Consider the following 20054-nt stretch of genomic DNA (forward strand, 5'->3'; position numbering starts at 1 on the left):
ATAACCATAGAGAGAGGAGACAGCGGGTTGTTTTTTACACAAGTCCCCAAAGTTTAAAATAACGTTTTCTTATTCGTTAGCTTAAAACAACTTTGGGGACTTCTAATGAATTTTGATTGGTTGGATTCGTTTCAACCCCTAATTGTAATTTACAAAGGGGTAATTTTGTGTATTAACATTGGGGATGTACATCAATTTGTCGGCCTTTGTCTTATCCCTTTAAATGCCAGAAATTTAACCTCTCATTTTTAAAAAATTACCCTGTGAGTATATGACAACCCAAGAAACTTTTCTACCTGTTGATTTACTGGCTTCTAGACTAGCTAGCAGCTGTTTAAAAATCATGATGTACAGCTCGTACTGAACAGTTCCTTCCAGCAATTCGCTTGAAAAGGTTGGAATACCAGTTCTTGAATGTGCCAAACCATCCAAAACCTCCTGATGAAAAGTTAGTAATAAATTCCTATAATAGAAAAAAAGGATATCTGTCTGTCTGTACCAAAGGATCTCGCTAACAGATGAACCTATATGGTTCTCATAGGTCCTAGAAAGGTTTATAACTATTTTCGGGGAAGTAGAAATCAACCCCAAAAAATCCCCACTATAAATTGTTTTTTCTTTCTCTTTCTGAAACTAAATTAATAAAATGGGTTATCGAATTCATCCCCCCACATCTCAAGTACCCCAAGAAGCCTCTAAGGGTCGTAGCCGTTAGTATCCCAAAAAGTAATAATGACAAATTAATATCTAAAACCATGGCAGACATTTTTAAAGAAAAGAAACTATTCAAAGCCACTAAAAAAGTAGAACTGTTTAACAACTAATATTTGCTGTTTTTAAAATTTTTTACTAATATCTACCTTTATAGTTTCTTGATCTTTAGCAAGCTTCAAAATTAAGCAAAGCAGCTGTAAGACTTTGTACTTTATTTTCAGATGAATTTCTTCGTTCTTCATCAAGTTTCCAAACCATGTCACAATTAAACTACTCTTTGGATGGGATTCAATCTTGATACCTTCGGAGATTTTGCGCAACAAGTGTATTACTTTCAGTGTTGTAGACCGGGAATTAGAATTTGAAATAATTGCTGGCCAGTGGCGGAAAAAGCAATCCAAAAAGGCACTTCCAAGACCTGCATCTCTTGTACTTTTCAATAATTTTGAAAGCACGATGAAAATGTCATGAATATTGATCCCATTGTCGATGTTCAGATGATAAGTGACAATATGATCAATATTTTTGATGATACTACCAACAAAGCACTCTCCAAACGCATTGATAAACCAAACATGCTTTGGTTCAACAGACAAAGCAAGATCATTAACTATCTTCTCATAATTACTTTGTTTCAGCTTTGATATAATTTTAACATAAGCTTTAAGATTGTTAAGAACATTCTGCTTGATATTATTCAAATCTGTCACGTTGTCAGGAAGTTTGTCAATAATAGTTGGCAAAAGGCTTTCTGTGTCAGTATTATCAATCAAAAGTTTATGTTCTGCTAGCTTTGTATAAACTTGGAAGATATATCTATTATCTCTGCCACGGAAACATCCCTCTAGCAAGTCATTCAAGTTGAATAGTTTAGTTTCCATATAAGCCTGGGTAAAGAACATTACGAGTTTTTGGTAATAATTTCCCGCTTTAACCTAGTAATAAAATTTTCGATATTAATAAAATGAGAATGCCTGGTTTAAATTTTAAAAATTATCAATATAACTCTAATGGTGTAAAAAAGTTTTATTTATATAAAATAAGATTTCCATAACTACTAAACCGATTGAGTTCTCCTTTTTAGAGAAGCTTTAAGGATGGTTTTAGGCTATTTATCTTTAGATTTATATTTTGCCCTACCCTGCAAATACAGAGCCCCTTAATGCCAAAGGCGCAGCGTCTAATTATCAATAAACACAACCAAAAAAAACATGATTAAAGTATTTTGTTACCTTTAATGCTTTCAGCAGGGCAATAGCAGCATCAAAGAATTGTTGTTTCTCATCAACTTTGAGACTAGACTGTTGATTAGGCTCCACAATCAAAGGAATAATAGTTTCATGAAGGTGAATCTTATTGGCATTTATAATATCTTCTGCATAACCTTCCTTTATAAGTTTGGTTAGAAGGGTCCAAAAACTAAAAAAAAACATAATTCAAAAAGAAAAAATTATATCAAATACACCATTTTTGCTTGATATAAATTTACATAACAGTCTGTTTTATAAGTAAAATTTATATACTACTGAAATTGCTTTACCTTAAAATGCAAGTACGTTTTTCCTGAACAGATTCAAATCGCAGCAATTCATTTTTTTCCACTTTTAATGTAAATCTTTTTACAAAGCTGTTGATAAATTCTTGAAATTGACGTATTTCGTCAAATTTACACGTGTACGTATCTAAAAAAGAAAATTAATTAGGTACAACAAAATAAAATAATGTATTATTTAAATATTCTATATTTTACGCAGGATTACTTATTTTAATTAAAATATTAATTATTGTAAAAATATTACCTACGCTGATTAATATTAAATTTTTTGAAAGAGTGTAAAATAATTTAATAATTAAAATTATAAATCATATAAATCCCCAATTTTCATATCTCACCTTATAAAAATAGAAATATGTTAATGGAAAACAAGAGATCGTATGATTTTAATTAAATCAATGATGCAAAAGAGGTAGTTGCACGAAATGCATTTAAACTTGAATTTAGTGAACTGCATAGTTTTCCCTATTCAATGGTTTAATCTACATTTATAAAACATAAATTTGAAAGAATTTTGATTTTCAACCATGTAGTTTAATTTAAAAATATCAAGACTTGAAAATCGTATTTTTGTGATATATGCAATTTATATATCTGGCTTATTTTCACAAAATCAGCGTGACAACTAATTAAATGATGTCTAATAACTAATTGTTTGTTATTCATTGTGATCCACAATTATATATATTTGATAGTATACTTGTAATTTATACTTGAAATCATTTTTCTGAAATGCACTTCATGCATTTATCACTTTCGTAACAATCAAATAAAACTTTTTTCTAAATGCTAAAAACCACCTAACAGGATTGTAATTCAATTGATATCCTATAATCTATAATACAAAGTAGAACGATGTCTGTCTGTCCGTCTGTCCGTCTGAAGCTTAAGATCTCGGTAACCACTGAACCGAATGGGCTCTACTCTTCAGGGAATATACCTACTGGTCCTGTGGTGGTTTTAAGATATTTTCTTGAGGGGTGGGACACCCCTAACCCCCCCAAAAAAACAAAAAAAAAACCCTTAGGGGAGACTTCAACGTCAAATAAGGTGGTATCGTACATAAAAAATTAAATTTAACAAACAAAAACATTTAAAGTGCCACAAGAGGCCTCTAGGGGCGTAGCCGCTAGTATAATATAAAGTAGTAAGGATTTTTTGTTTAAAGCTTAAAATCTAGGTAATTGCTGGTCCGTATGGGGTCTACTTTTCAATAAAGATTAGTAAATTTAATCGGGTGGTTTTAGGAATATTTTTTCACCTCTCCTGCATTCCCCTAGAGGCTAGGGGCAAAGAAACTTTTTACCTAGAAGCCAGCAGGCTAACTCAAACACAGAAGAGTAAGCATTATATTCTTTAGCATTCATTCCAGTTGTAATATCTTTACTCTCTGTTAGCACATCTTTATATTTAATTAAGATTTAATTTTTGTAGAACACAAGACTGATTTTCATGAAAACTTATGCCTTTTTGAATTAATTTTTTAAGGAACTAAAATAGTACATAAAACAAGCTATACGTTTTCATAATAAGTAACACCTTGTAAAGAAATATATGATTATGCATATTATTTGTAAATATAATACTAATAAACAAAGGATTAATAATCAAATCTTATTATGCCTTTCACTGGTGGGTGAACGTGGTTATCCAACATGTTTGCAATAATTCTATACTTTGTTTCCAAGGTTCTACGCAGTGAGGCTTGAGATTTCTATAATCATAAACAAATAAGACTATTTTTTTAAAAAATTGATGCCTTTTTTAAATTAAAAAAAAAAAAGATTACTGCCCTTTCGTTTAAAGACATACCTACTGTACAATCCTTAGATATTTTAGAAATTATATTTTGAAACTTACAGGCTAAACTAAAAATTATGTTAAAATCCATTATTCTAGCTAAACTGTAGCTTAAGTTAGAATTAGTATGAAAAAGTGTAACATACAGACAGACAGATGAATAAGTGCATTGAAGACAAAAAAAACCTTAGTGAATATATGAGATTAATCTAATTTTTCCCCAAAAGCTTACAAACAAACAAAAAAGGATATCATTAAGAAAGCTATTTCAAAAATAAAAATGAAAGACATACCTGACATAAATCATTGACCAGAATTATGGCGGCCCTTCTGGCGGCTGGATGCTCCACATCAGTCAGAAAATCTAGCAGCCAACTATTTATACTAGGCACTGTTCCACTGAATAGTTTTGGTGTGTTTTAAGTGTACTTTTATATTTTGTTTTGTTGGATAGTTACATCCTGTCAGCATGGAAATTTAAGGCATGCACAAACATTTTCCTTTCCATTTCACGAATTCACCCAAACAACTTCCTAGTTTAAGTGTTGGGGACCTTTTTTTATCTGCTAGCTAACTGCTTTCTGCTTTTTTGTATAGATTTGTCTATGTTAATATTTCTGACGCTATAGGCTGATTATTTAAAGACTCAATTGAAAGTCGAAACAGGGTCTCACCCTGTGGACATACAGTTATCTAACTCCTGCCCCATCTATTCTTTTACTCTAATATTTGACGCTAAACTCACTACAAACTTAAAAGGAACAAAATAATGGTTGCGTTAATATTCTGTTAATAAGATATCAATAACTAAAAAACATAGAGGGTTATATTTCTGATACTTAAAAACATTCCTGGGATCCATGTTTACAGGTATTCTTCTCCATTTACACTCTTTCTAGATAACAACAAAATTGTTAAATCAGAAATTTAAATACCATTTTAAAATCTGCATAAGTAAAATTCAATGAAAAACATTTCTGATAAAAATGATAGTTTTTTATTGTCCCAATATACCAAGGCAAGGGCTGAAAAAAACAGGATTTAATCTTATGTTTGAAGATTTTATATTCGATGATATACATAAGATATAAAACGATGCTATACATAATTTTTCAGCATGGCTGAGAACCGGTTCTAATCCACCGGATATTAATCGGTATCGAAGCCATACTGGAAGATGAATTTCTAATACCTGAAAGATGGAGAATATGTTTTGATGGAATAGAATACGCTTGATATGTCCAATATTCTTCTCACACTCAGGAATTGTTGCACTAAATTCAATCATTTTCGTTATGTAAGGAAAATTATGTTTACATATAATTTCAACTCCTTTTGAGATTTCCAAAGGTATCATAACTTCATAAGCTTGCAAAAAGGGAGTGTAGGAGCTTTCAACAATCCCCCCTCCCCTCACACCTTGAAATTGAAAAGGACTGTCTTTTCACATTCAAGAAATACAAGCCCATGACAAACCCTGTGAACGCTGCAGATTAGAAGCTGAATGTTACAATTTTATCTTCTATTTATATATAAATTTGTATCACTCAGGTATAACGCAGGTGATAAGTTCTAAACTCGGCCCAACACATTATCATAACCATCAACTATTGCAACAATGGCAAACTAACAAAGTTTTTATGTACAAGAAAAATAAAAAAGTAGGATGTATGTATGACATGTACTTCTGGACTGAATGGTTACTAGTTTAAGGCGAAGCTTATTATTGGTAGCGAGCAGGGACAAGGGACCAGGATTCTGACAAACAATTTTGAGTGAAAATTTCCCCACAACCCTCCTCATTTATTTCTACATATCTTACCAACTTCCATTTCGTTACATTAAAAATAAGTATTATGCCAACTGGAGTACCACAAAAATATTTTATTATCGGCAATATCAAATGGAATTAATTGGCCAGATCACAGCGTAATGGTTTAAAACTATTTTTAACTATGAAAATCTAAAATCCTCACCTAAAGGGTGGGTCAGCTTGAGAAATTATCAGGCACTGAAGAAAAGAAGCCAAAATTTCCAGCAAATATTCAGAAACTAAGTTCTTGTCTTCGCGAAATATCCTAAAAATTAAATAACATTTCATATAAAAGGAATCAAATGCAACTATAAAAAGACTACAAAAAGAGGATGAATTTAAAATAAAAACATGGGGTCAATACGATTAAAGATCATAAAGAAGAGTGGATCCACTCTATAAATTTTATTTGATTGTTACCGAAATCTAAATTCAAAGTTTAAAAGTTTCAACAAACGAACTTTCCTTATTTTAGACCAATACAATGATTAAAAACAAATTAAAAATACTAGTTGATTAAATCAAGCACCTGTAAATTTGACTAAAAACCACACATCCTCCCAATCTTTTGTTTACATCTGGATGTCGGAGCAAGAAGTATAACCTAATTTCAATCATATTTATCAAGCTTAGTGTATATTTTCTTTATTTCATATCTTCCACTTCTCTACCAAAACTACTTATCTCAATTTCCCCCATCAAATCGCACTGATTTTTCCCCTGTTCATTTTACTAATATTTAACTTTAACCTAGTTAATTTGCCCTAAAAATGCTTTAAATCACTTGCTCTCGTTCATGAACAGTACCCTTTTCCCCTTTTTTCTCCCTTCTTGTTTTTAGGTAATCAATTTCTTTTACGTTAATAAATTTGATAAATTCCTGTTTAGTAACGACTTTATATTAACATTCCCAGTGGAGTTAGCCTTGCTCTGTTTTATGGACCAGATAACATATTCTTGAAGATAGGTCCCAGCGTTCATCTTCAATTCCATATCCTAACAAATACATTTTTTTAGTTTAACAAGTAAGAATTAAATTCAAATTCAAATATTTTATTGGGACAAAACAACATATACATTTAATATTCAACATTCATAAATGGTAATTACATTGCATTAAATAAACTATTTTATAAACAATGAATACTACCTATAGGTTTAACACAATATAATACAGAACATAATATTATCAACAAATGCATAAATAATCAACAAAAGAACTTTTAATGAATATAAATCCAAAGATTATTTAATATTGAAGAAATAGAATGTTATTTGGACCTATGGAGTTATGGCTACTTAGGTCTAAACACTAAGAAACAAAGGCTACACTAGTACAGTACACACAATACTATTTGGATGTCTGAATCAAATCTCTTTACTTACAAATCGTAAATTGTCTTAAAAAAGGGTGCTTATCATGAACGTACAAACTTACTGTCTGTTAAGCTTTTACCAGTTTGTCTTTGTATAGGGTTAAATCGACTTTAACATGCTTAAATTAAGGACACATCCTACACGTGGAAAAAGCTTTGCTCTGGAAATATAAAACAAATTGCAAACCTTGCTACTACAAATGGTGTTGATGAGAGCTTCAAGTAAGCATTCTGTTTCTTGGCTTCCTCTCTTGGCATCTTTGGTAAACCAGTGTATTATCTGGTAGAATAGTGGCTGGAACAAACCTAAAAATGAAAATTGTATAACATTTCCAGTATGGCTTCGAAACCGATTAATATCCGCTGGATTTGAACCAGTTCTTGGCCATACTGAAAAATTATAGCATCGTATTAAAGACAATAATAAAAAAACACATTTGGTTAATACCAGTTTTGTTAGCCTGGGCCTTTGGCCACTCGGGGCAAACAAAACTGGTTTAAATTTTAATATTTTTCATTTTACTATCCGCGAAAAAGTTATAATACGATGCAATAAATAAATATCACAGTTTAGAACTTACGTATAAGATTATGTCTTAAGAACAATCTTAGCATACAAATAAACTTACCTTGAATAACAGAATCACTATCACTGGCCAGCTTGAGCACGACAGGAAAAACTCTCTTAAATAATTCCACCATAGGCGCCTTACTAGCCATATCGTCGGTTTGCTGGGATGTTCTGCCAATCATAAGTAGAAGAAGAGCGTGCAAGGATTCACCAGCCGCCACCCTTGCTTTTCTAAACAAAATATTCAGTTGTGAGAAACTCAAGGATTTAAAGGGATAAGATAATGGCCTATAAATAAATGTAAATACATTCCAAATAATGATACACAAAGTTACCCCTTCTGTTGATTATAATTAGTGGATGAAACGTTCGGGAACTAAACCTTATGAACAACAAATCAAAAATAACCCCAAAGTTGTTAAACTAACGAATAAGAAAACCTTAATATAAAACTTTGGGGACTAGTGTAATAAACAGCCCAATGTCCCCTTCCTCCCTGGAGAAACACCTAAAGCAAGTAAAATTAACTTTATTTTACCGTTAAGAGAACTAAAATTTATTTGTAAATACAATTTCAATAGAATCATTGTACCTGTCAGCTGTTTGTTGTACAAGCCTTACAACTGTAGGCAGAAGAGGGTCAAGATGAACAGGTAGAAGAACATCGGGTAGAGGAACCTCTACAGTTAGATGATCTCTGTGGTTTATATGTGTCAAAATCAAAAGTATTTACCTACAGGCTAACCAAGTATCTTTAGGGATAAGACAATGGATGATAAATTGGTATAAATCTTCAATTATGGTAAAGAAAACTATTCAATATGCCAATTTAAATTTATTGGTTGAAAAGTACTGAGTCAACCATTAAAGATTAAATAGAAGTACCTAAAGTTTTTGAGCCAATTAATAAGATAACGTGAATATAAAACTTTGGGTACTATTGTAATTAATAGGCCAATGTCCCCTCACTCAATGAGACTAACTCAATTGAGAAGCCACTGAGACAGTCCATTAAAATGAATTTAAGCTCAATGTTTATAAAAAATAACTCTTGAAATGTAAATAAACTCATTGGTATTTTTGGACAACTAAATAAAGTATAAATGTGTATCTTGTGAATTGACATTCCTAGTGTCCCAGGCTGTAAGATGTTCTCCTAATTGTTCGTGGGTAGGCAAAACAAGTTCTTTATACTTTGAAGATACCTGAAGTTTTTTTTATAAAAAGATATATTTTTTGTGAATCAGATGACATCTATTTTTACAAGTAGCGAAGCACAAAAAAACAAGACATGGACAAACATAAAAAGTGAGTTCAGTTCTCATAACAATGAAAAACAGGAGAGATTATGCAGGATGACAGAAAACTCCAGAAAAAATCACGAAGAAAATAACGTTTACATCTTTGGAAGCATGACCGACAGACAGACGTACGAAACAATTTTTAGATTAGATTCGTTTATGTCATTGAATACTTCATTAAAAATTTCAGATATATATCATAAAAAGCAGCCGAGATAATCATTTTTCCTTAACAGCGTTACGGACTGACTGACGGACAAAGTAAATTATAGAGTATCTTCGCTACTAGTAACTTACCCGTGCTAAAATATCCAGAGCAAGATTACAATTTTCCTCTTCAAGATTTTGTAAATGCAGTTTTTCTCCGCCACTTTTCTTTGTCTTGTCCTTGATAGGCCCAGATTTAGATTTTCTAATTTCTTTGTTTTCTACTCGACTAGAACGCCAGGATAAGAAGTTGCGTAGCTGAGGCATCACAGTTCTGCTCACAAAAGGGTTGTGGATTTAATTTGTATTAAATATTCATGCTAACAAATGGTTGAATCAGTAAGGGTAATAAAAAAAGAAATTTAAAAATTTCAGTAAGTCATTTTCTGTTCTTTTCAATAACTTAATCCCAGGGTTTTATATCTGAATGGGATACCTGGCTACAGGGGGGGAGGGTGGGGAAAAAATGAGTTAAATAAAGAGTACTGAAAACATTTCTCCCTCTCCCCCCCCCCCCCTTCTGATTAATCTGACGGTGAAAAAAATTAACCTTGTGCAGAATATACACCCCTGCTAAATCCTTTAGTCATTTAAAATCCATTAAAATCTCTCCAACTTCCCTGAGAAGTTTATCAAGAATGTTTTCTTGAAAATTGTCTAAAATACACAAGAGAGTTTTGAGCATTTTGTTTGCAAGATCAGGTACACTTTCAGACAGCTCTAGCACTTTTTCAACGGCCTAAATAAATTAGAAACATAAAATTCCATCATAATTTATTTGTTTTAACGTAACTCGCGACCGTGGCTCAACAAGTAGCGCATCAGCTCGTCGTCGGGGAGGTGATAGGTTCAAATCTCGGCCCGACATCGCGTAATAACTTAAGACTTTAAAAATGGTTCCTATTGCTGTGGACGTGGTGCTATGTTTGGTGCGAGACATTAACAATTTCAGTTTGGGAATGGCCTGGCCCATATACAGACGCAACTTATTACCATGCATGCACAGTTAGGACTTCTTAGTTAAAGGTCGTGCAATCAAAGGGTGGGTTGAATGTTGGATGTTACTCAATCTAATATCCTTGGGTGTTAGAATATCGATTCCCATTACAAGCTGATGGTACTCTGGATTCTAAAATCAAAGGTGAATCCCGCCTTGACAATGTATGGTATGTTTCAAACACAAAAACCTTGTTTATTGATAATACCTGCGGTAAATCAGTGAGGAGGGGAGCAACAACTTGAACAGGGATACTTGCAACCAAAGTATACGCAGCTATCCGTAGCTCTGTCTGATAACATACGAAAAATCTTTATCATTTATAAAATTAATAAAAAACTTTTAGGTAAACGTTCAATTTATACCTACCTATGTTTTTTACATTTTAAGAACTTATAAATGTAATCAAACCTGATCAAAAAAGTTCATTCTTGTAAAATGATGCTTGAAGAACTGTTGAACTGATAAAGTTAGCATATTCTTTTCATCGTTTCTAAATAAAATAAAAATAACTTCATAACTTACAAATAATAAAGGGGGGGGGGGGGTAATGCAACCATCTCGTAATCAGTGAGCAAATGGCACTTAGAATACGAATTTCCATCTGAAATTTTGCATGAGTAATCCTTGGTAGGTCTATTTTCCCTAAATCGAACAAAAAGTTGGAAAAGTAACGGCTAACGGCTGGCGGCTCAGCCGTTTTGCCATTTTTTGGATATCTATATAGCAAATTAGTCACGAAACCTATCTCCACATAATACTCTTTTTCACTCCAAAACGCAAACAAACGGTTCTAGACGGTAGCTGTTGGTACTAGAAGTTTTAAAAATGGTTATTGCTATCATTTAACATGAATTAAATCAAAAATATGTTTTAAAAAGTTGATTCCTACGTAATTGATGATGAATTTACCCTGAAAATAGGCAAAAAACGGCTAAACGGCTGAGCCGCCAGCCATTACTTTTCCAACTTTTTGTTCGATTTAGGGAAAATAGACCTACCAAGGATTACTCATGCAAAAGTTCAGATCAAAATTCGAATTCTAAGTGCCATTTGCTCACTGATTACGAGATGGTTGCATTAAAAAAAAACCCTTTTTTGGTAAGTTTACAGTCAAATATACCATCTTTACAACTGTTACTAAATTTGAAATAGCATTTGAAATTTCATATCATATTAAAAAATAAAGTTTACCTTAGATTTGCAAGTGTGATAATCTTGGCAATGAGGGGATAAAACCTGCTAGCTTCTGGATGTTGATAAGACCAAGCAGAAACCTTTTCCCACAAAATATCGATCCAACCCTAATTATGTTTCAAATATAGTAGTATTTATAGGTTAATCATAATGTTACTCAAAAGGATACATCTATAACTATATTTAGAGTACTATTATTGAAAATAAAAGCGCAGTTAATCTAAATGTTCGAATTTGCTTATTGATTTTTTTCTAAGTGTATGTACTATCTCACCTTGACTAGATCTAAAGAAGTGTCAATAACAGCCAGGCTGAGATCAATAATATTGACTAGAATGGTATAATCTTTGCATACCCTTGCTCGTTTACCCTGCTCAAAATTATTCTCTTAGGATTAGAAATGTAATTACAGTGTAATTTATAGGGTTTGTATAACAACCAGAAAAAAAACCTAATACATAAATAAATTCATGTACATTGTAAGCCAACGAATAAGTAAAACGTTAGTATAAAACTTTGAAGACTAGTTTAATAAACAACCCAATATCCACTCCCTAATTTAATTTGTATGCCCTTTACATTGATAAAGAATAATTTCCTGTTGAATTGAATGCATTTTCTCCAAATCCAACTTTGCAACAGTATCGTTCTCGTTCTGTGTCTGGCTAATCTCTATATCATCATTATTATCGCTAATGGTAGGTTGATCATCATCAATGTTGTCGAGAACAGTAAGATCAAGCTTGTCGATTATTTCAATAAAACTTGTCATATATACTTCGAAGATTTTTGTCCTAAAAAATAAAATTATTTTCCCTTAAATATATCCCTCCATTTAAAACATTAGATTCCAATAGTTTGTATATAAAAATCTAACTTTTCTAAAATGAATATGGCAGGTGTCCTACTTCAAAAAGACGGCAAACGGGTCAATTTAGATTAGATATTTTGTTAGCTGTTGGGGGGGAGGGGGGTGGGCGAGGAAGAATATAACTAAATTTCCCGGGACTATAAGAAAGCGTCTTTTGTAACTCTAAGTAAACAAAATATAAAGAATATCCCCAAAAAATATAAATAACAGAAATAGTTAGGTACCTATTGTTATTATCATGTTTCTTAAGAAGACCAATCCACAAAGGCAAGAACTTCTTGTAGCTCACAACTTCTGGTGGCAATATCTGCATCAATTTTTGATGAATTAAGGTTAGGTACCTATTTTTTTCACAACTAGTGAAGAAAACGAGTGGCAAAACTAATCTAAAATAATAATAGCCTCTACGGTTGTTCTAGCCCTGCAGGGCCCTATACTAAACTTATGGGTTCTTCTGGCCTTCAACTTAACATGACCAAAAATAAACATAAAAATACGGATTTTTATTCTCAAAAAGTCCATTTCTGGTATATATGATTATTTTATTTCGGTTTAAATTCAAGGTTTCCTGGTATTCAGGCACAGCTGGATATGAACAGGATTCCACTAGACCATGGTAAACTAAATTCTCCAACAGCTGTCCCACTTCCTATATCAATAAATCAATGTATAAAATTGATGCTTAGTAGCTTTTCCAAAGGTGTATCTTCTGCAGGGGATCCCCTGCTAAAAGGGGGGGGGGGGGGGTGAAAAATATGTTTGAGGGGTGGGAAGGTTTTGAATGAAAAAAAATAATAAGGACAGAAAATATATTTTACCCTCCTTGGCGAGAAAAAGTAGAAAAATATGTGGGAGGGGTAAAAAAATATATTGTGCAGCCGGGGAAAAATAATCTTATGCAGAATAAACACCCCTGAGCTTTTCTATAATAATTTAATAAGATTTAGTTTTGTCATATTCTGCAAAGTTTTTTAAGTATACGTAAATGAAAATCTTTGGCTTATTTTGTCTTCCTTGTCAGACTATAGGTCAGGGAAAGATAAACATTATTTTCCTTCGCTGTTTAAAAACAGTTTATTTCGGTGTAAAAGAACCTTATTCCAGTCCGTCCATGCAGAAAAGAAATTTTCAATGCGAATAATAATAATTAGCCTTTTGACGTGTTACCCGTCCGTTACATGCAATTTATAATAAATTAAGGGGGGGGGGGTGGGGGTTAATGCAACCATCTCGTAATCAGTGAGCAAATGGCACTTAGAATTCGAATTTCGATCTCAACTTTTGCATGAGTAATCCTTGATAGGTCTTTTTTCCCTAAATCGAACAAAAAGTTGGAAAAGTAATGGCTGGCGGCTCAGCCGTTTAGCCGTTTTTTGCCTATTTTCAGAGTAAATCCATCATCAATTACGTAGGAATCAACTTTTTAAAACATATTTTTGGTTTAATTCATGTTAAATGATAGCAATAACCATTTTTGAAACTTCTAGTACCAACAGATACCGTCTAGAACCGTTTAATAGAGTTTTGGAATGGAAACAAGTATTATGTGGAGATAGGTTTCGTGACTAATTTGTACTAGCTAAGCCGCCAGCCGTTAGCCGTTACTTTTTCAACTTTTTGATCGATTTAGGGAAAATAAACCTACCAAGGATTACTCATGCAAAATTTCAGATGGAAATTCGAATTCTAAGTGCCATTTAATCACTGATTACGAGATGGTTGCATAAAAAAAAATAAAATAAATTATTTTTACCTTAGGACATGCATCTAATACTGACAACAGGGCATTGTTTGTTGTTGTGTGAAACTGGTACGGAATATACGGATATTTTCTACAATAATAAATGTATTCAGTTAAATTAATGGTAAACTCTTTTTTTAAGACATTACATCAAATAATGTTTTATGGAACAAAAGAAATTTAAAGCCTATTTGTCAAGTATTCTTCCTTAACGTATGATAAATATTTTTTAGTTTGTCTTCGAAACCAATTAATATCGCTGGATTAGAACCAGTTCTCAGCGCTTCTGAAAAATTATGTATAACATCGTATTACAGAAATTTTTTAACGAACATTAAAATAAAACTGGTTTCTATCTTATAATTTTTCATTTTATAATATTCGCGGAAAGCTGTCTCATGCGATAAATAACTAATCCACACCTCCCACCCCATTTTTACAAAAGAAAATGTACATACCTAATAAGTTGAAGGCATATGCTTTCTAAGGCATGAAGAATAGGTGGACTTGGACTATCCAAGGCAGAAATCAAGCTTCCAATTGACTAAATTTCAATGTGGTAAAAAATTGTGAGAATCATAGATCATAGACATTATTCTGGTTCTAATCTAGGTATGCTGCTGCCGACAAATACCTACCTAAGAACACTTCATAGATCACATACAAATCTGGGGATTAGAAGAGGCCACCGAAGACCCTGTGAAGGAGGACTCTTTAATCCTGTTTTAGTAGAAAGCTCATAGATCAAATATATTTTATGTACAATTTTATCATGCTTTATTCATTCTATTTGTATCTTTTATATGTCTTATTATGGCCCTCGTTTTACAGAGTGTTTATACATTCTGGGGTTTTTATTTATTCCAATATAGATCATATATCCGTGTTTTAGAGAGTCTTATAATGACGTTGTCCACCTAGAGGAATGGTTACACTTCACGCTAAAGATGGTGAGTTATGCTACTTTTATTGAACTTCTCAATGGTAGCATGAGCTAATCGATCTACGGACGGGTGTAACAAATCATCTAGCTTGGGCTCGTCACTCTCCACATCCCTATCACATAAACATTGTATCATACAAAAGACGTTAAAAACAAGGGATTAAGTGAAATAAACCCCAGAAGTGTAAAAATGGCGGAGGGAGGTGTAAATGGGTTACAAGGGTTACCTTTAAAGCGGATTGAAACCGAAAACGGCGGCGCTGTAGGGGGGCCTACAGATGAAAATGGCGATAAAAGTTCTGACAAAGGGTCAGATAATGGAGGTTCTAATATTAGATCAAAAGATTTGGAGGATGGTGTAGACCCTAATAGATCAAAAGATTTGGAGAAAAATGGTGTTAATAATAGACCAAATAACAATAACGGCGGTAATATGGAATATAACGGTAGACAACGGCGTAATATGGATGAATATAGACCATATGATGGCGAAAATATTGAAAATAACGGTAGATTGCGGCGCAATATGGATGATTATAGATCATATGATGATGGGTATTATAATAAAGATAACTATCCACAAAACAAGGATGACAGATTCAAAAGTAGCGCTTTTAACAACAACTCAATATTAACTGACAGAGATTATAGATCAAATTATAATGGTTACCACAGACCACATGAAGATTTTTTTAATAGATCAAATAATTACAACAGCGGCCCGATAAACAAGGATGACAATAACATGAGTAGCACAATGCATAGTTTTAATAGATCAAACGAAAGTGAATATGCAATGGGCGCTCGTTCAAAACATCAAAATGACCCTTCTAGATCAAATGAGCAGCCAAGAAGGCTAAGCATATTTGAAGACTTACCTAGACAGAGACAATATATTTACCATGACGATCCTAGACACAGACAGGGGCATTTTGAAGATACTAGATATAGATCAAATGACTACTATGACAGAACAAGACAAGAAGGGAGAAACACAATTCCGGTCCCTTCCTTAAATGAATATTCAGATTTTAGCACTTGGGAACAATGTGTGTTGGCTTGGGCAGACACAACAGAACTTCCAAAGCATAAGCAGGGTTTTGTCTTGGCCAATGATCTTCCAAATGAATCCGAAAAATATGGAAATAGATTGAAAGACGATTTTTTTAGATCCGTCCCTGCAGTAACTTTAACAAACAACACAAACGGAATCCAAAAAGTGCTAGATTTTTTGAAAACAAGATTTTACGTCGATGAAGAAAAGGAGATTTTTGAAGTAAAGAGAAAAATGTCATCAATTTCGCGTAAACCGAATCAAAATATTAACCAATTTCTCATCGAATTTGAGAAGTTGCGTGAGAAATCAATTCAATTAGGCATAGAAATTAGAAATGACAAATTATTAGCCTTGACGCTTTTTGAATGCGCAAATCTTGACGTAACTGAAGAAACCGTTATTAGAGGCGTCTGTCAATTCATGACAGATGATGGCAAAAGATATGAAACGGTAAAACGTAAAATAAGAGAAGTATGCAGCAGATTACATGAAAAACAGCCAAAGAATAATGAAGAATTATTTTATTCTCAAAATTCCAACAACGAAGACGACATTCAGAGTAGTATCGATCAAGTATACCTTTCTAGAGGATGGAAGCCACCAACACAAAACCAACGATACCGAAATGGGGGAAATCAAAATTATCGATCCCAAAACAACCAAAACAGGCAAAATAATCAAAATAGATCAAATAATGGCAGTAATAATGCGTCACAAACATATTTCAGAACTAGAGCCAAAAATCCTTTAGGTGCAGATGGTAAAGTAATGAAATGCAATATATGTAAAGCAGAAACACATCTCCAAGCAGACTGTCCAGATTCCTATGAAAACAGAAGGAAAGCAGGAAAAAATGGCAAGAACAGAAAATACAGATATGAACCAGTTTTTATGTGTCAGAATGGAAAAGAAAAAGAATTTTTGATGCCTTTTTCAGATTCAGATTCTGAAAAAGAAAGTGTAAATTGCACCGTTCTATGTTCTGATAATAAAGAAGAGATGAGTAATTTCACAGCTGAAGCGCTTAACATGGCTGCGCTTGACACCTGCTGCACCTCAAGTGTAGCAGGAGAAGAATGGCTAAAGATCTACAAGAATTCTTTACCCACAGACATGAAGCTAAAAATGAAAGGACCGTTAGAAAGCAAGAAACAGTTTGTTTTTGGAAATCAAGGCAAACTCAAGTCTACAGCAAGATACATAATTCCAGTAAGAATAGGAGGAGTGCCAAATGAGATCAGCTTAGATGTCATAAAATCAGACATTCCACTACTTTTGTCAAAAGCGGAAATGAAAAGACTTGGAATAACTCTAGATATGAAAAATGACCAAGGGACCATCAATGGAAAGCCTCTAGTGCTAACAACTACTACAGCTGGACACTATATTGTAGATCTATTACAAGAGAATGAGATGATTGAAACAGTGAATATAGCAGAGCTAGAAACAGACAATGATAAAGAACAAAAGAAAGCTTTGCAGAAATTACATCTACAATTCGGACATAGACCAAAGAAAGTGTTCATCACCATACTAAAAGAAGCAGGCAAATGGCAAGAAAAATTCGAAGACATGATAGATCAAATAATTGACAGATGTGAAGGTTGTCTGTTAAGAAGAAGAACACCAGATAGACCTGCGGTAGCACCTCCTATGGCAAATGATTTTGGACAGGTTCTGACCATGGACCTAAAAGTTTGGGACATGCATAAAGGCATTTACATTATGTACATGATAGATCAATTCACCAGATTTCAGGTAGCAGCTGTGATCAGGAGCAAAGAACCAGGAGAAATTGTGAAAACACTCATGCTGAAGTGGATGCCTATCTTTGGCAGAGTAGATAAAATTTTGACCGACAATGGAACTGAATTCTGCAACGAAGAAATGAGAGAAGTTGCAAGTGCTTTCAACATTCAGCTTCTGACAACCGGAGCCAATTCCCCCTGGCAAAATGGGGGGAATGAAAAAGCACATCATCTCACTGATACTATAACCAAATCTAACCTGAGAGACTATCCAAAGATGAGTTTAGAAGTTGCTCTAGCATGGGCAGTTTCAGCTGTAAACTCGCTCACAAATGTCAGAGGATTCTCTCCCTATCAGCTAGTATTTGGAAAACAGATCAAACTCCCTAACATACTAGATGACCCACCTCCAGCTTGGGAAGAGCCAACAAAGAGTAAAACTCTCATAGACACTCTCAATGCTCTCCACAATGCAAGAGTTGAATATACAAAAGCTGAAAGGTGTGAGAGGATCAAGAAGGCTCTCAGAGCAAAGATCAGAATCGCAGACACCATATATGAAAATGGAGATATCGTGTACTTCAAGAAGGAGGGTGAAGATACATGGAGAGGTCCTGCAAAAGTTGTGTTCCAGGACAGTAAAGTTATTTTCATCAGAATAGGTAGCATATATTATAGAGTGAGTGCAAATAGACTAATCAAAGCAAGTGATGCTCTTGCTAAAGACATTCAAGAAAGAGAGGTTGCAGACAAAGCAATTGTTGACAGAAATGACACAGATAGTACAGAGAATGAAAGAACAGAAGAAACCACGGAGATAAACACTAGAAGTAGACAGAGACAGCTTGATCAGATGCTGGACGAGAATACAAGAAATAGACACAGAAACATAGAAACAATTGAAGACAGTCACATCCCTGAAACTCTCATTGATACCATTGACAAAGAAGATGGCACAAATGAACAATCCTCAGCAGAAGAAAGAAATGAAATACAAGAAACAGTCAATGAAGACAGACACATGGCTCATAAAGAAAATCTGTCAACACAAGCAGTTTCAAAGACAACCGAATCAAGAAAGGATAACACAGATATGGAAAAAGTAAACAACACAGCCGAAAAGAATGCTGAAGGGACATCAACAGACAAAGTAAATGAAAAGATTCCACTGCGTAGCTCAAAAGGAACAAAGAGAAGAAAAGTTAGCCAGAAACCTTCTCCAAGTTTCAATGAGGATGGAACCCTTCAGAATGCATCAAATGTTTTAAAAAGGAATGATAGGATTGAAATCCTTGAAAAAGGTAAGTGGGAAAAAGGAAAGATCTTAAGTCATGGAGGAAAAGTTGGTGGAAGGAATGCAGGTTGGTTCAACATTGAGCTAGACAATGGTGAAGTTTTCCATGATGAAGTGTCTAAAAGAGATATTCGTTATGAAAACAACATAGAGCAAACAGCAGAAGAAGAAGAAGTACTGACTATAATAAAACTAGACAATGGTAGAAAAATGGAAATCACAGACGTAGACAACAGACAAATCAGAATAGAAAATGAGGAAGAAACAGCTTTCATCATGATATGTGAAGAAATCCTAGCAGTTATGGTACCTAAAGAAAAACGAAACTCTCCAGAATGCGTACAAGCAAAACATGATGAGCTAAACAAACTAAAAGCTTTCGATACATATGACATAGTGGAGGATAGAGGACAAGATAGAATAACAACCACATGGGTTTTGACAGAAAAAGGCACAGACATTAGAGCTAGACTAACAGCTCGTGGCTTTCAAGAAGAAACAGACTTTCCTACTGACAGCCCAACAGTACAGAAACAGTCCATAAGGCTTCTATCAGCAATGGCTGCAACAGAAAAATGGACAATCTATACTACAGACATATCTTCTGCCTTCCTACAAGGTAGTAAGATGGACAGAGAAGTGTTTGTTAAACCTCCAAAAGAAGCTGGTTTAGAAAACAAATTATGGAGACTCAACAAATGTCTGTATGGTCTGAAGGATGCCAGCAGAAAATGGTACATGAGACTACAGACAAAGCTTAAGGAGTTGGGATTCAAGAAATCACCACTAGACAAAGGACTCTTTTATCTGATCAAAGATGGAATACTGATTGGAGTGGTGGGTATTCATGTAGATGACTTCTTTTATGC

The 20054-nt window shown here is 33.6% G+C and overlaps 1 protein-coding gene across 1 annotated transcript in view; it reads right to left on the bottom strand.

Annotated features, from left to right (window-relative positions):
• Window positions 1-20054, bottom strand: part of LOC145307865 (DNA-dependent protein kinase catalytic subunit-like) — a 72119-nt gene that overhangs the window by 43853 nt on the left and 8212 nt on the right. The window contains exons 10-36 of the mRNA XM_080150232.1: window positions 14602-14687; window positions 14156-14234; window positions 12971-13051; window positions 12627-12709; window positions 12129-12325; window positions 11806-11900; window positions 11529-11638; window positions 10746-10827; window positions 10543-10626; window positions 9958-10076; window positions 9428-9611; window positions 8958-9034; window positions 8422-8526; window positions 7888-8060; window positions 7446-7564; window positions 6762-6878; window positions 6412-6485; window positions 6046-6147; window positions 5262-5343; window positions 4921-4964; window positions 4363-4468; window positions 3893-3983; window positions 3576-3671; window positions 2255-2396; window positions 1947-2133; window positions 861-1601; window positions 297-438 (exon numbers count right to left, since the gene is read on the bottom strand). Of these exons, the coding sequence (XP_080006358.1) occupies window positions 297-438; window positions 861-1601; window positions 1947-2133; window positions 2255-2396; window positions 3576-3671; window positions 3893-3983; window positions 4363-4468; window positions 4921-4964; window positions 5262-5343; window positions 6046-6147; window positions 6412-6485; window positions 6762-6878; window positions 7446-7564; window positions 7888-8060; window positions 8422-8526; window positions 8958-9034; window positions 9428-9611; window positions 9958-10076; window positions 10543-10626; window positions 10746-10827; window positions 11529-11638; window positions 11806-11900; window positions 12129-12325; window positions 12627-12709; window positions 12971-13051; window positions 14156-14234; window positions 14602-14687 (3598 nt within the window). The remainder of the gene's footprint in view (window positions 1-296; window positions 439-860; window positions 1602-1946; window positions 2134-2254; window positions 2397-3575; window positions 3672-3892; window positions 3984-4362; window positions 4469-4920; window positions 4965-5261; window positions 5344-6045; window positions 6148-6411; window positions 6486-6761; window positions 6879-7445; window positions 7565-7887; window positions 8061-8421; window positions 8527-8957; window positions 9035-9427; window positions 9612-9957; window positions 10077-10542; window positions 10627-10745; window positions 10828-11528; window positions 11639-11805; window positions 11901-12128; window positions 12326-12626; window positions 12710-12970; window positions 13052-14155; window positions 14235-14601; window positions 14688-20054) is intronic.

The sequence above is a fragment of the Acartia tonsa genome, chromosome 2 (genome assembly GCF_053477335.1).
Source record: "Acartia tonsa isolate MP-2025a chromosome 2, ASM5347733v1, whole genome shotgun sequence".
NCBI lineage: Eukaryota > Metazoa > Arthropoda > Copepoda > Calanoida > Acartiidae > Acartia > Acartia tonsa.